The sequence below is a fragment of the Netta rufina genome (genome assembly GCF_964035555.1).
Source record: "Netta rufina genome assembly, chromosome: 4".
Lineage (NCBI taxonomy): Eukaryota > Metazoa > Chordata > Aves > Anseriformes > Anatidae > Netta > Netta rufina.
The window spans coordinates 74515382-74531933 of NC_140127.1; the positions used below are offsets into that span (position 1 = coordinate 74515382).

At 46.3% G+C, this 16552-nt stretch overlaps 1 protein-coding gene across 3 annotated transcripts in view; it reads right to left on the reverse strand.

The window, feature by feature from the left end:
• Positions 1–4968: 4968 nt before the first annotated feature.
• SLC4A11 (solute carrier family 4 member 11) overlaps positions 4969–16552 on the reverse strand; it is a 96049-nt gene continuing 84465 nt past the window's right edge. For all 3 annotated transcript variants that reach the window (XM_084286333.1, XM_084286332.1, XM_084286331.1), the window contains 2 exons: positions 14558–14727; positions 4969–11561 (listed from right to left, as the gene is read on the reverse strand). In XM_084286333.1, the coding sequence (XP_084142459.1) occupies positions 11498–11561; positions 14558–14727 (234 nt within the window). In that variant the 3' untranslated portion in view covers positions 4969–11497. The remainder of the gene's footprint in view (positions 11562–14557; positions 14728–16552) is intronic.

Genomic DNA, 16552 nt, shown 5'->3' on the forward strand with positions numbered 1-16552 from the left:
GTTTCTTTAACTGCAGGCCGTGATGACCTTGCTAAGACACTTGCTTCTGGGGCACTCTGGGAAGCGCTAATTGCATTTAATGGCAATTAGGGGAGGAAGTGGGCAGGGCACCTTTAGCTGCTTACTGCAGCCTTGGCTGGGCAGGGAGCGGGAGAGCGATGGATGAACCCAGCAGAAAATCAAGCTGGAGATGCCAAGTAGCCACGGTCCAAAGCCCTTCTTGAGGGCAAGGCAAGGGTTTGGAGAAACAAGTCCAGTTTAATCTTCTCCGTGCCACACGAAGGCAGCCCCCAAATCCTTGCCCAGCTGTCTTCTTCCATCTTCCACGTAGGAGCGGCTATTTTAGCTATTAATTGTTCCCATTAATTCCTATTAACTGTAATGGCAAGGTGATAGGCGCGGTTATTAATATGCAAATGTTGAGAAATCTCATTAACTCCCGGGTCCTCCAGCTCTCCAAGTCTGTAGGATTAGCATCCCAAGGCAGGCATCGCAGGTGTTGACATTTCTCCCTCCGAGCACGCAGAGATGGGTGAAATTAATCTCTTGGTGCCTTCAAGGAGCATCAGCACGGGCTGCTCTTGCCTCCAGACGCCCCAGGGAGCATCCAAACCTGCTCAGATTTGGAACCAGAGGGGCTAAACCCACCGTCACGAAGGGGTGGCCAACAACCTGACCACGTGCAAACCATTTTATGCTTTCTGCACAAAATCCTTTTTCCATCAAAGGGAAAGACAAAGCAGATTTGGGAAGCTAATGACTTAATAGTGACTTAAAACGCTCAGAGTTGGCTCTATGATTTTATTTTATTTTTTTTTTCCTGCTGGACCTTTCCCAAAATAGTCAGGAAACAAAAATAATCTGGAAAAAAAATATGTTTTGGGCTATACTAAAGGCACCCCATGCATTGTGCTGGGGTGCAGCTGGGAACCTCGCAGGAAAACACCATCCAGAGGAGCTGTGCACATAACTCATCTCAGAAAATCACATTTTTTTGCTGAAGAAGCAGCCACACTCCCTCTGCTGGAGCCTGCACACACAGCCTGAAGCTGTCTGCGCCCTTGGGTGAGCCCCCAGGGATCTGAAAGGCACCTTGGGGAGCTTTGAGGGGCAGAAGGGAGGGCTAAATCCTGGTGGGGCTGATGAAGCAAGCGGAGAGAAAGCGAAAAGCCTGCAATTAAAGAGGAAAAGGTGAGAAATGAGCACCTGGCTGGAGTTCCCAGCACAAACCCTTCAGCCCCACAGCTCTGGCTCGCAGCCCCGGGCACCCGTTTGCCAACTTCTCATTAGCAAGCTGCTCTCGTTAGAGCTCATTTCTGGCTCCAAGTGATGGCCAAGTGGGGGAGATGCACCGTCCCCACCTGCTGCTCTCCCATCTCCAAAGGGTAGAGCCTGATTTCAGGTGTCCGCAGCGAGGTGGGTGCTGATTTCATTTTTGGGGGGCCGAGATAAAGGCACCATACATCCCCCCTCAACAAGAGCGATGAAATTACGCCTCCGTCCTACCCAAATTTGAGCTGGAGAGGAGCAGGTGGTGCAGAAAATGTATTCCTGGACCAGCTTCTTCCAAATATCGGCAGGATGAGGCCCAGGGGGTGCAGCAGGGAGGCTCCCGAGGATGCTCCCCCCAAGCTGGGTGCCCAAGTGCCCAGGAGAGCCCCCAGGGGTGGGCTGGAGGCGGTGGGAGCCTCCCTCGTGTGCTGGAGCAAAGCTGGCAGCTTTGACAGCCAAAAAAACCTCCCTTGTCTTCTTCTGTCTGTCCCCTAGATGGCACCTGCTCGCAGCAGATTAAATTCCTGGTGAAAAACAGCGGGTTTGGGTGCCTGGGAGGGGGAAAAATGCAAACAGCAACAAAACAGGAAAAGCAAACAAACAAGAAACGCCCCAAACACAAAATAATAATAACAATAATAATAATACAATCCAGAATTGAGGCCCTGTTGTCTCTTACAGCTGGAATTTGAGCTATCTGACCCCTGCATTGTTTTCATCTGCTTTTCCCTCTGGGTGCTCAATTCCCCAGCAAACTCTACTGACAGAAGGAGCTGAGCCCCATCTGGGGGCAAAAATGGACCCCCCCACAGACCTGGCTCACCCCAGGGAAATATTTTTATCCTTTATAGGGATGGGAAACCCAGAAAGGGAGGAATACACCAACTGTGTTTTGATTTTAAATCAAATCAGGACATCAGGAGGGGAATCGTGCCGACACGCTCCTTGGGTCAGCGAGCAAAGCCCAGATGCAGCCACCCTAAAAGCTCCCCCTGTCTCCGTGCTCCCATACCAAGACCTGCTATAGGGAAAAACCAGCGCTGACAGTCCCACAGACTGCATCCGTGGGGCCTGACATCTCCCTGAGCCCTTTATCCTTGTTATTTTTGGCCCAAGGGTGTTTAATCCCTGCTGGCAGCATCCTGGTGGGGAAGGATGGATGAGGTGGAGGGGACACGTCCCCAGCTGACCCCTTCCTTCCTGGGCTGGGACCTGCACCAAAGGGTGCTGACGTGCCAGCAGACTATTATTAGGCTTTGTTTTAGCAGGGCACCTCGCAGGACAGGGCCCTGCCAGGCTGCCCGGGGTCTCAAGTGGATGCCCGGCAGCTAAATGTCCCCGCAGTGACAGCCAGAGGTGACAGAGGTGTCCTGCCCACCCCGTGTCCCCTCCCCGGCTTCTCCAGGTTGCTCCTGTGCCCCCTGAAGGGATTTGGGGCTGTCCTGGGCATCACCACTGGAGGAAGACAGCTGAGAGAGCAAAAGGATGCTGTGGCTTTCCCTTGGGGGCTGCTGAATTAGCAAAACATCCCAAAACTCTGAGGCATGAAGGTCTGCGAGGCTGGGTGGCAGCTGGCTTCACCTTCCCCATGGAGCCCAACTGTTCATAGTTTGTAGGGTCTGGCCTCCCCCCAGCCTCTGCTACAACCTCGTGCATGGCAAAGCCTCCCCATCGCCATGCCAGAGCAAGTTTTTGGCTTTGGCAGCCCAGGAGAAGCCTCCTGCAGCAGCACACAGCACCCAGCTCTCCCCACCTCCCCACGATGTCCCACACCCACCCCAAAGCCCCTCAAGGTCATTTCGAGGCCCCCAGACTCGAGGCTGCTCTCATACTCAAGAGCCCTTTGACTGTGAGAGCACAAGAAGTGGTTCTGGGACCCAGGCAGCAGGGTACTCACACCTCAAGCCTCCTCCAAAGATATTTAGTCCTGAGCTCTCAGCTGAGAGGCTCACATGGAGATGGAGTCCTTGGGAAGAGCTTTCAGAAAGGCAGGGGCTGAGTGGCTCTTGTGTATGCCACATGCTGCTCTCAGAAGGGCTCCCATGGGTAAAGGCTGATGCCCTGGACGAGGGCATCGAGTGCACCCTCAGTAAGTTCACAGATGACACCAAGTTAGGTGCGTGTGTCGATCTGCTTGAGGGTAGGAAAGCTCTGCAGGAGGATCTGGATAGGCTGCACCGATGGGCTGAGGTCAACTGCATGAAGTTCAACAAGGCCAAGTGCCGGGTCCTGCACCTGGGGCACAATAACCCCAAGCAGAGCTACAGGCTTGGAGAGGAATGGTTGGAGAGCTGCCAGGCAGAGAAGGACCTGGGAGTGATGGTGGATAGTCGGCTGAATATGAGCCAGCAGTGTGCTCAGGTGGCCAAGAAGGCCAACGGCATCCTGGCTTGTATCAGAAACAGTGTGACCAGCAGGGCGAGGGAGGTGATCATCCCCCTGTACTCAGCTCTGGTGAGGCCGCACCTCGAGTACTGTGTTCAGTTTTGGGCCCCTCGCTACAAGAAGGACATCGAGGTGCTTGAGCAGGTGCAGAGAAGGGTGACGAAGCTGGTGAGGGGCCTGGAGAACAAGTCCTACGAGGAGCGGCTGAGGGAGCTGGGCTTGTTCAGCCTGGAGAAGAGGAGGCTCAGGGGCGACCTTATCGCTCTCTATGGGTACCTCAAGGGAGGCTGTAGCGAGGTGGGGGTTGGCCTGTTCTCCCACGTGCCTGGTGACAGGACGAGGGGGAATGGGCTTAAGTTGAGCCAGGGGAGTTTTAGGTTGGATGTTAGGAAGAACTTCTTTACTGAAAGGGTTGTTAGACATTGGAACAGGCTGCCCAGGGAAGTGGTGGAGTCACCATCCCCAGAGGTCTTTAAAAGATGTTTAGATGTAGAGCTTAGGGATATGGTTTAGTGGGGACTGTTAGCGTTAGGTCAGAGGTTGGACTCGATGACCTTGAGGTCTCTTCCAACCTAGAAAATTCTGTGATTCTGTGATTCTCTTGGTGAGTACAGGTTGTTTGAAGTCACTTCTTAACCCCCTTTCCCCTCCACTCCCTCCCCAATGGCTTGTCTACATGCATACATCAATACCTTCCTCATCTTCCAAGGAAACCAGAGACACAGGGCAGCGCTAGCCCAGCCTGGGCACACTCAGTGCACCGTTAAGGTGCAATTATTTCTCATTCTGCCCCATTAAATCACAAAGCAATCCTATTTCTGGCTACCCAGGCTCCCACCTGTAAAAATTATAGAATGTCCCAAGGTGAAAGGGACCCACAAGGGTCAAAGTCCAACTGCTAAGCCAGCACATCTTGCACACACAGTTGAGATGCTCCCATGCCACCAGTGCTGGGAATTACATAAATATCTCAGCTACATCAGCTACACGGTCTCTTAATTTTTTTTTGACCCCCTCCCTTTTTTTTTGATCCCCAAACCACCAAAGAAACTCATAACCCTGCCCTGGGACACAAACCCAAGCTGCGCAGGGAGCTAAAGGTTAAATAAAAGACACCGCTTAGGCACAGAGTAGAAATATATAAACAGTACATTTCTTTTAATTTCCTTTTTAAATACAGAGCTTCCTTATGACAATAAAGGAATTCCCTCTCCCTCCTCCTCCCCCCCAAGCAACTCTTATCAAAAGAAATCACCCACTGCAGAACCGACACCAGGCAGGGGCATGCGCTTTGGGAGCGTGTTTAGCGAGTGCAGTATCTATAGGCTGTGCCTCCATAAATAGGAGCTGGTGCTTTCCCTTCGCTTTAAATAGTTCCCAAGCAGCCTGTGAGGGAAAGCTCCCGGTCATTCTGCATTTTTGCTCCCTCTACTGAATGCATATGAGAGTATTTGGGGGTGCAGCCCCTTTTTTGTGTTGGGTCAAGGGGAAGGGGGTTGATTTACACTGATACAGGAGCACGTATTTCAGGGTAAGGGAGGGTTTTCAAGGGCTGAATTCTGATAATTCCCATTTTTCGGGGGTAATAGCTGCATAGGAACAAGCTAGAGGTTAACATCAGTGAAAAGGATGGGGGAGAAGCAGAAGAGAGCCACCTCTGAGAACAGCAGAGCACCCTCACTGCATCAGAGCAGCTCTGCCAAATAAGTCTAAGAGAAGGGACGTACCTGCTAACACCTGGGCAGGCAAAGGAAGCTCAGGAGTGATGTGAGCCTATCTGTGCAGGCTGGGGCTCTGCGCTTTGAAATCGATGGTGCTGGTCCCAAATTTGAGAAACTCGGAGCTAGTTGGTGCTATGGATGTATGCGTTAAAAAACAAGTGGCTAACGCTGCGCCTAAGGGAAGGGTACAGGGCCTGAGCTCAGCTGTGCCACCCAGATGTCCATCAATCCTTCCAACATCCTTCTGAAAAGGGATCGATTGCCTGCTGCATGGCAGGACAAGCCCCCTTGTGCTGCCACTGCTCACACAGACCCTTGCAGGAACTGTCCAAGTCCCCCAGTCACGGGAAACTTATCTAAAAGCGATGCCTGGAAAAAGCACGCTGAGACACTGACTGCTGCTGATAGACCCAGCCACAGAGCTCAGCCCTTTGGCAAGCCTCCCGGGTGCTGAAACTGATGCTCCAGCTGCTGAATTTGATATGCTGATTTTCTGCAAAAACCCTGAGCACATAACAAATACATTACTGCCAGAGCTTTCTCTTTTTTTTTTTTTTTTTCCCCCTGAACGCTAGCATAGCTCAAGTAAAAAAACAAAAACAAAAAAAACCACAACTTTTTTTCCCCCAAACTCTGCCATTTTGTTCACATTTGGGTCTCCCACCTGCGGCTAAGCAAGGGACACTGATGGTCTCTGGAGCAGCAGCAAGAATTGGCCACGTGGATGACCGAGATGCCCCACGCATCCCCCTCTTCCACTCGGGGGACTTCAGCTCTCCAAGCGAGATCTTTGCAGCAGGGATGCAGATGGGGAGCAGAAGGCAGCACGTCCCCCAGGACACGCTCTTAATATTTAATGCGGCGTCAGGATCATGCCAAGCGATCCAAGCTCAGGCAGAGTTTTCTACAAGAAAAAGGAGACGCAGCCAGGGATTGTCTTAGTTTGAAAGGAAAACACACACAGGCTGAAGAGGAAAGTGCTAATTTGTATTTCTAAAGGATGGACTCGGGCAACTCCCTCATCTGTCTGCTCTTCACAGAATATTGATGGCTCGCTCTTTGTGACCAGATCTGGAGCCACGAGTGTAATGGACAGGGTTTGGTACTTAAACGCCTTAATTAGATATGAAAACAATTAGAGAAGACTATTCTCTAACATCCACAGGCCTCAGCACAGATAGAAAATGGGGCAAGCCCATCCCATAATGTCTATTTAAGTTGTTTTGGAAGCCTGACAGATGAAAAGAGGACAGCCCAACTGGAACGCTGTGCCATCAAGTAATCATCTAACGAGATGCAGAAGACAGTGCAACTGTAGGACAATTATGAATCCTTCATAATTGCCTATTATGGCAAAGCAAGCCCCAAGAGAGCGGCTGCTGCCACGCTGCTGCTCAGACACAGGCTCGAGCTCTCCGGATAAAAATACCCACTCAGCATTTTGGCAGCGTTTTCACAGTGGGGACACCAGAGGCAACCTTCAGAGGAGGGCTAGGGAGGATGAGAGTGAAGTCAAATTATTAGAAATTAGAGAGGAAGGGGCTTGCACTGAAGTTTTGGGGGAAATGGATGCAAGCGATGACTTTCACCCAGTCCCAGTTTTGCCCGTTAACCTTTGAGGCAGGCAGAAACACAAAGGACAGGTACAGAACACTGAAAAAGAAAAAAAGCTTGATCAAGGAATAACACGAACATGTGTCAACAGGTAAAAGATTCATGTTAGTGGGACACAGACTGGAAAACAGCAGGAACTTTTTGTGACATGGCACGTGCTTCAGGTCCCTTTTATGTTGCTGAGAACCCCACAACCCCCACCCCAAAAAGTGTTCTCCAGGTATATCCAACTTCATGTTTCCTTCTGCTTTTCCTCCAAAAAGCACCCAGAGAACACAGTCCAGCAGCATCTTCTAAAGCAGAGAAATACAATATGCAAAAATTTTACAAAGATTCAGTCTTTTGGTACAGCTGGGAACGAGGGGGGCCTTTCAGGAAGAATTGTTTGATCTACAGCATACAGGTACATGACCATCTACCAATTATTTTTCAGGGCATCCCAGTTCAAGCAGGCCATCAGGAAGCGTATGTCACATCCCACAGTGGTTGGATTCCTCTTCAAACATTTCTCCAGACAGCAGCTCTGAAGCAAACCAGTTGAATTTTACCCCATCCCTATCCTTTTGCAGTGATGCACTGACACACATCATCCAACTCGAGTTTGACATTTATTAATAGCTTCAAATGTCGATGCCAGAGAATCTGGGAGGCTGTTGCTAGTGAAGTTGTCAGATCTGCTTTCTAAGCAATCCAGAAAGCACTGCATCGCCTGTTCAGCAGTCCAGGTTTCACCAACTTCCCTTAATTTACATGAAGAAACATCTATTTCCATACATCAGCGTGTCAACATCGTTGAAGGCAACAAAATAAGTCTCAGACCAACAGAACTATTCAGGTATAAATCCAATTTTAATTGTCAAGCTAATTTCTAGCTCCTACATTCAGTGCAAGGATCAAAACCTACAGGTTTGAGAGCAGAAATTTATTCTATTCCCCGTTTGTGATCGTTTTGGCAACTGTCAAAAGGTTAACTTCCCAAACCCACCCATTTCAGAAGTGCTCCACCACCTCGTGGCTCCAGGTGAACGTCGTGGACTGTCAAAAAGCTATCGACATCCTTCAAACCCACTTCTTTGGCAACAGTTATACATAGCGTTGTGCGTATATAAAGAGCTTATAATAAAACTTTGTACATTCTAATTGTCTTAACCTTCACAGAAGTATTAAAGTGCTCAATCAACTCTGAACCACCTCTCCTTCCCTAGTTAGCCCACCTCCTGGAAGCGCCTGCACTTTTGTCAGCAAAACCAGAAGCAAACAAGAGAAAAGGTACAAAAAAAACAAAAAATAATCCTCTGTGGGATCATCACGACCCCGTAACAGCCAAGAGGCCTTGAGTCTCAGAACCCCTCCTACCCATTTAGCTAGACACAAAATATGCAAGCAGTTTAAGCCAGCACAGCTTCACTTCGGGAGTCGTGCTGCTTCCCCATCATTTGGTTCTTTGGCCCATGACTTCTGCAGAAAGAAAACTCCACAAAACAGATTCTTATTGACGCCACTAAGAAAATACAAAGACTGAAGTCGTACTGGTAAAGCAACAGCAACGAACAAAACACCCACCCCAAGAATGGTGATTGCTCTCTAACACCCCCCGGTTAGCTAGGCTTTGTCAAATGTTGTTAAATGAGATCACTCAATCTGAAATTGATGTTTTCAAGTGTTTTTTTGATGTTTTCAAGTGGTTTTAAATAAGGGACATTTTTTGGTCCTTGTGAGTTGGGGGACAGGGGGCACATCTGAGAACTATTTCTGACAACTACTACTTCCTCTGACAAGACCCACGTGCAGTTCATCCCAACGTGCTCTGTTCTGGAGGGAATTTCACCCTCTCTGCTCTTCCTCAAAGAGGACCAGAGCTACTCTCCACCAGGCACATCCTATTTCCTGCAGCTACAGCACCCACAATGTGGGTCGAGCCACCCCAAGGGGTAACTTTTCCCAACCAAGAGCTGAGACACCATAAACGCACCCTCTGGACACCTGCATTTAAGAGCTTAGCCATAAGATGACGCTTCTCATTCTAGTTTTGGTCAATCTGACATCTATGGGAAAAGCACATTATTTAATTAATGATTATTTAAGCATCATCAGGCCTCTACAATCACTGTCTTACGACATACTCAACTGTTTGCTGTCACCTGCTCTTTTTCTGTTGACTGGAGATCAGACATGCTTTTACCACCTCCGCCTTTGCACTGCCCCAAAATCCTGTTTGCTGCCTGCTCGTCCTGTTTCCACATGCAGACCTTGGTAAGAGCCATTCGTGACCTCACCACAGAATGACTCAAAGCTAGAAAATATTGACCAAGACAGTCAGAAACCAGATTCACGCCTGCTGTCATGCTATGGCCAGACACAGCATGAGTTGCCTCTGCTGCCTTCAAAACTGACTGAAAACCAAATGCATTTACCTGCTTCGGTGTACCAAACCCCAACTCAGAGCCTTCTCAGCATTCCCACAAGAATTGGCTGGTGTGACCTGAAGGTTGTTCGTGCTGCTGCTTTTCTTGCTAAGAAAGCTGGGGCTTTCCCCTGGGATAGCTGTAGGACTTACTGGCCGTGCCCACAAGGGCACATTCTCAGGAACGTTTTTCAGGAATGTTTTCTGCTCTCTTCCGTTAAATATTAATACAAGGATGAAAAGTTTCCATAAGAAAGTGGAAACTTTTTCAAGCACGTTTTAAAACTGTAGGCAACTCCATTACGATGCGATACCATCTGATGTTTAGTGCAAATACACCAAACCTTCAGAGGCTCGAGTCTGACTCTGTTTCAGCATACAAACGTTTTCCCCAAAGCCTTTCTCCCTCATCACAAAGCTGGCCTTCCTCACACAGAGAGACATCCAATCTGTAGGGAACAGGCTGATAAAACCCTGCACACCATTGACTGAGCAAGCAATTGGTAAGAAATTCCTCTGTGCTAATCTGCAGTATATGCACATTTCATTTTATGTTCCCCTTCCCTCATTTTTGCTGTTTTGAAAGTTCATTATCTTCAGAGCTCCACATTTTCCTTAACACTTTACACCTGTGATCTGTAACGTGCAGCAATGGGCAAGCACTGAACTAAAGGGCAGCTGGTTTCACAGTACTTCAAATAAGAAAACTGACCATAGTACAAGCAAAATTAAATAAACTGAACTATAAAAGACAGAAGTTAAATTCATCCAGAAATATAATATAATGTCTGGGAGTGGGGGGGGGGGGCAGGGGGAAAATGGAGATTAGCTACAGAACAGAAATAATGAAATGACCAACAAATATCGATTAGGCAAAAGAGGAAAATTTTCATTGCATGCTGTACATTAAAATTAAATGCAAAATTCACACGTCAGAGCATCAAGACAGAATGAAGGTCTCAAGCCATGGAAAGAAGAAAGAAAAGGAACACCTCAAATAAAGCAACACATGAACAAAAACAGTAAATGAGCAGCTTCAGAAGGAAAAAAATTAAAAGTGACCATATCTCCAACAAGAAAAAGCAGCACTGAAGCAGAGAACAAGTGTATGGTCAAGACATCACGGGTAACACTGATTGCACAAAACACTTTTGATATTTTGAAAGAATCAGGCCTATTTGTATATCTATGCAAAATATATACACAAATCCATATGTATATATGTACACATAGGCACTACTGTACATATGTATATGCAATCATTAACACAACTGCCCTTTGACAAGTTTCAGCATTTGACTCCGGGTACAAGCGAGAACATTGCAGTTGTGCAAAACTACACGTCTGTATTTGATTACCGAGTGGCAACGGCAGAAAGAACCAAAAATAATTCCCAAATAGCTTAGACCCAGGTGCAGTTTCACCAACATCACCGTGCGAGCCCAACCTCCGAACATTTCCAGCTCATCTGTAGGAATGAAATATTCATCCAAAGCCGTGGATTGTATCAGTACGAATTAAATCTGCTTCTAACCCTTCTGCTAGGCAGTCTGAAGAGACAGCCAGACATCTCTCCTGACAGTGATTTACCATGAGGCCATCCCACCTGGAATACTAATTCGGGAATACTGGGTTCATGGGAAATAGAATTCAAAGGCCAGAACAGGACTGTCACTCTGTAAGAGAAAGGTCAGTTGCTGTCCTTAGAGTGTTTTGGAAAACAGGGACGTGGCGCATAAAAAAGGGATTTCTTCCCCCACCCCTCAGACAAGGGAACACGTAACAGCTCTGAATGCATGCTCCAGCTGTATGGGCATGCTGATCTTTGGGGATTCCAGTTTTGGGATGTGGAAAATAGCATTTCCATAGAGCTTGCTTGCCTCACAGCTCCAAGGAGCGTTAGCCTCTCGAGTCCAAGGCTGTTTTGGTCTGACACTTCAATGCTCAATTGGTCTTTGATATGTGCATTACCAATACCATATTAGAGCAGAAAGAAAGTGGTGAAAGAAAGAACTGCAGATAGATTGTTCTATGCCTCGGCAAAGCCGCCCCATCCTTCCAAAAGAGCCATCCTTGCTGCTCCATGTGTGGCAGACCCCGTTTAATGCTCTGCATCCATAGCATCCAAGTACTTGGCTTCGATGATTCTAGGGAGCAGGTTATACCTAAGGTTGAACAACAGAGAGAGAATTAGTCCTTTTTTTTTTAAACCATTGTGTAATGTTTTGTGTGTCCCAAGACTGTTTAAATTTTCCCGTGGCTGTGCTCTTGGTTTGTGCTGGGGTGGCAGGCAGCTTCCTGCTCCCCCAGTTCACTAGTAGATGGTTACTTGGCTAAAAATCACCATTTATATTTAGTTTATCCTTTCTTTAGCACTCTTCCTACAGTTTCCCAACATAAAAACCCACCTGATGCAGCCTTACATCCATTACAACAGTGCAAACACCATTCATTAAGAACTCACAGGAGAAATCCTCCCCAGAATTTATAGGGCTGTCTCAAAGACCAGGGTACAAAGCTCATTTGTCTTGCACTTCCCCAGTTCAAGTTCCTCAGGTGACTCCTTCCAGCTCTTCTCACAATGCAGCTTTCCTGGCAACTCAGGAGTCTTTTGAAAAACACTAAATATATCAGCAAGACTTGAGACCAAGGTGAGAGGCTGATCAGGGCTGTGACATTAATTCCACCAGTTCCATCCCTACCTGGTGTCTGGTTTCCTTTGGGTCATGGAGGTAGCGGTTCCTTTGTTTTCGTGGTGGTTTGTTTGCATGAACAACTTCATGAATTAATGTATTTGGGTGAGAAAGGAAAGCCACTAACAGTATAGTATGAAGTTGCTCTTGTTAAATCCTACTGCACATTTGTAGTTTGACACCTCTTGCTTTACAAGGAAGCTATTCTTCAGCTGTTAAAATAGGGCACAAAGTGCTAGAAAGCCCATTTAAGAGCTGGGAGGGCATTTTCAACAGCTAGACAGGAGATCCCAAAGAGCACTTACTGAGAAATACCAGTATCTGCTTAGATCGACCTGCCACGAAATAAAATGCTTGAGAGCTGTGGGAGCACAGATAAACATCAGAGAACTTGAAAAAAAAAAAATAGAAAAAAAAAAAGATCCCTCCCTGAGAAACCTTAAGTATGCCCCAGAGCAGGGATTAGAGTGTAACCAAAAACTAGTCAACCCCAAAGCTTTGAATCAAACCCAGAAATTTGGGATAACAAACAAGAAAAAGTAATTTTCTCTCAACTGGCTGTTCCACTGCAATAAGCCAGTATGAAAGGTAACAGATTTTGGTGACTATACCAGTGGAAAAAGATTGGTCCCTCAGCTGATGATGATGCAAATCATGTGTTTAATGCAGTTGGACATAGAAATATGTCCTTGAGAGACAAATATGGCTGGTTTTCTGGATGGGACACTGAGCCATGACTCATTCATCTGGGTTTGTTTCTTTACTTTGACCCCTGGCTATTCTCCCGTATCTCCTCTTCCTCCCTCCACTTCTTTAAAAACAATTCACTTTTCCCACTCTGCCTCATCTATTTAGAGTGCCAAATCTTCATGAAAAAGTCATCATTAGCTACAGAGCTATACATCACAGTGCTGCCTTCTCAGCTGGAGCCCAGATTCCAGCTTCATGCTGCCCATGAAGGCAGCAAAATTCAGAAAAGGGAAGCAGAGGACAAATTTTCGTATTATACCAGGTAGCAGTACCGTGTCCCCATTAGCAGCAGGGCTAATTAAAAAGGCTATTAGGAAAAGCTGCTCTGGAAAGAGAAACAAGTCAGCAACAGAGATAGGATAGGATGACAGTATCTTATTTACTGAAAAGAGATACATTTGCATGACTAAATTATCTGCCATCACAAAATTCAGTTCTTTGACCCAGCACTTTCCACAGTAACATTATAATAAATCTGTCACCTGAATGTTTGGCAAAAAAAAGGGTTTTCTTTTCTATCCTGAGCTGCTCCATGCAGACTTGTAATTCTCACAAGGCTCAATCATCTACCATCACAAAATGTTTGCCAGCCATTTAACTAGGCATCTAAAGTACCGCCTATGTGAAAGGTGGGTGAGACACTCCTACCACAAGAATGATCGTTTTAGTGTTCTCTACAATTTTGTCCATTTATAAAAACCACACCCAAATAGCTCCAACAGGAGCCTGTCAAAAGCCAGTGGAGCTCTGACATTTGCTTTTGTTTTAGAAGGAACTGAATCTATCTTCACCACCCAAGGAAAATGCCACAGCAGCTGCCTTTGCAGATTATCACATTGGTAGCCCTGAACTTTCAGATCAAATGGAAAACCTCCAACGCTGCAAGCTCAAAGACAACCAGATACCACCGGATGCCACACAGGTCTAAAAATAATCAACTGGACTGGAAACACATCTGTTCTCTCCAAGATCTCATTAGGGCTTCTAATTACATCCAAATAATGGAGAGGACAGCATGAATGATTTGACTGAAGAATGATGGGCAGTCACTGTCTAATGAACATTAGGGAAGAAGTTCAACTCCTCAGTAATTCTCTTTCAAAATTGAAAGATAGTGTGCAGTACTCCCTGTTTTACATTAGACACATTTTTAAGTCTATACCTGCTCTATTTGACTTGATTATTTACAATGGCATTCAGTACTGACCTTATAGACCACCTGCACAGCATCACAGCACTAGATAAAAGATAAGGATTCCTCTTTAAATTCATATGGTGCAAGGGAAAATTTCCAGCCCTGCCCTCCATGAGCACAGGTCTTAAGAAATCAGACCACAAAGCAAGAAGGAACATTATTGACACCTAGAGGAAAGGGTCAGACCACAGCTTCTCAGGAAGACATCTCACAGGCTCTGCAAAAGGAGAGCCATTTGCCTCTTCACCAACTAGATATGTACCTGTCAGCCCACATCCCTTTGCACAACACCCAGTATTACTAAAATCAGACTGTACTATTCCTCCTCAAGCTATTCTGGACTATTCCTCCTCCTGCAGGTGGAGAAGAGGTCACCATTATCAACTTCCAAGGTCTGGCTGCTCAGGAGACTACTGGATATCCTTCTAGACCCAGTCAGACTTCCAGCAGTCCAAGGCAGAAAGCAAAGTGCATGGGAGAATGAGAAAAATACAGCCAAACTCTGCTCGGAAAAGTTTCATACCTGATTGGGATCATTCCTATCATGATGAGTGGGAAGATCATCTTCATGTAGGGCAATGGTGACATGCCAAAACCACAGAGAATAAGGAGCTGCAGGACCTGCAAGCCTGTGAAATAGTGGATCTTCCTCTGGGGCACTCTGCGGATGTAATGTGTCGGAGGATAAGCAGTCTGCAAACGGAAGAATAGCATCTTAGACACAAAACAACCTGGACTTAAGAATTCAGCACACAGCACAAGCTTTTAAGGAGGTCAGTTTACATACACTGCACCAACAGTCCTTAATACATTCAGCTGAACACAGGGTTTGTAGGGTTAAAGCACATAACGAACAAACTGCAGCATTGGCAACGACACGCAGATGACTGGGCACTAGAAACCTGGAGGAGAAAACACACCACACAACCAAGATTGCCTTGGGGAGCATCTGGAGTGCAAGAAAATATCTCGATAAGTACAGTAATGAGATTCCCCTGAGTAGGATTATCAGGGCTTTGCAGCAACATGTGAAGTGCCTGTGGGGGTGCGCAGAGGGTGATGGTAAACAGATACGTTCAAGTGTTGGTACTGCTGGATGGTTTCTCCACCTGAAATCCAGCTCCTCATCATTTTATAGACTTTCCTGCTTGCCCTGGTCGTCCCATTTTCCAGCTGAACCCTGATACAGCAGGAGATGAGATTGCGGAGGTGCTGGAAGAGGCTGTACTCAGACTGTAGTGATTTTCCCAACTCATATCAACTACTCATTTTTGAGAAAGAGGAAAAGTGACATTAATAGGCTAAATATCACTCGTGGTTTCCTCTGACAGTTACTTGCTCATGTCTGAGCACAAGCTTTGACTCACTGTCTATACATCAATGAAGAATATGAGCGACTATCTGCTGGCACTGATACAGACTCGATGGATTTCAGATTATGCCATGACTCATTAAAAGGTTTCCAGAAAAGGGGGGAGATCCATATTTGAGAATGTTTTTTAATTTTCCAAACTGAAGCTTGGAAAATTCCACGCATAATTTGTATTAAAACCAGAAGTAATATTCCACATACATCAGCAACTATTCAATCTCCACTCAAAAAAAAAAAATCAACGTGACAACTGTAATCTTTACCCAGATTTCACAGTTTTAACCTGAGATGTAATATCAGATCAAAAAAGATTAGCAGAAGTACAGAGCCAAATGTTGGACTTATGAAGCCCTTGACCCTCGTTACATAAGAAGGTGAGCTGGAGACTCGTTATTGCTCCAGGTACCACCTACACTGCAAACGAGTGCCTTCTTCACACTTGCAATACAGATGGCTTGAAAGCAGATCTCCCAGATTTGTTTTCATCCCACATCAGAAGCATTTCAATAATGCAAGTCGTTTCATTTTGAGTCTAAAATCCTACCTCGTGCTTCACACAGGTCAAAACAAAAGCGTAAAATGAGGCAAAAATGACCTTTCCTGAAGCTTTGTTGTAGAAAGAGTCATCACTATGCATCTGTTTTTTTGTTTTCATCTTTAAGCTGAACGTACTCTGTAGCTGACAGATGCCACAGGAGATTTTTAAGACTTACAGACACCTTGCATGCAGTGGGCAATAATTCATGCAGCTTTATTTTGAAGGTAACATTTGAATAATTTTGTTTGTGCTTTATACAGAGAGTTTAGGGGCTGTCTTCCCAGATAGCAGCTCTCCCTGCTGCATCCGTGCACTCATTTTTGCCTCTTGAAGAAAGGTGCTCCAGAGCAATTCTGGAGCAGACTGAAAAGAACAGGATTACCTGGGACAGTGCTCTGTAAAGGAAAGCTTTAATGCCTTTACAGCAGGGAAAACACAGAAAAAATTATGCAGAATTTGAGGGAGACGTGAGATGCAGTACAATTCTATGAACAATTTAGCTACCACCTTTTTCTACCCAACAAAAACCTTGCCACTTTTGTTGTTTGACACTGTGTTATTCTCTCACTTGTTTATCTGCTTCAGTGCAAAAGATTTCTCTTGCTCAC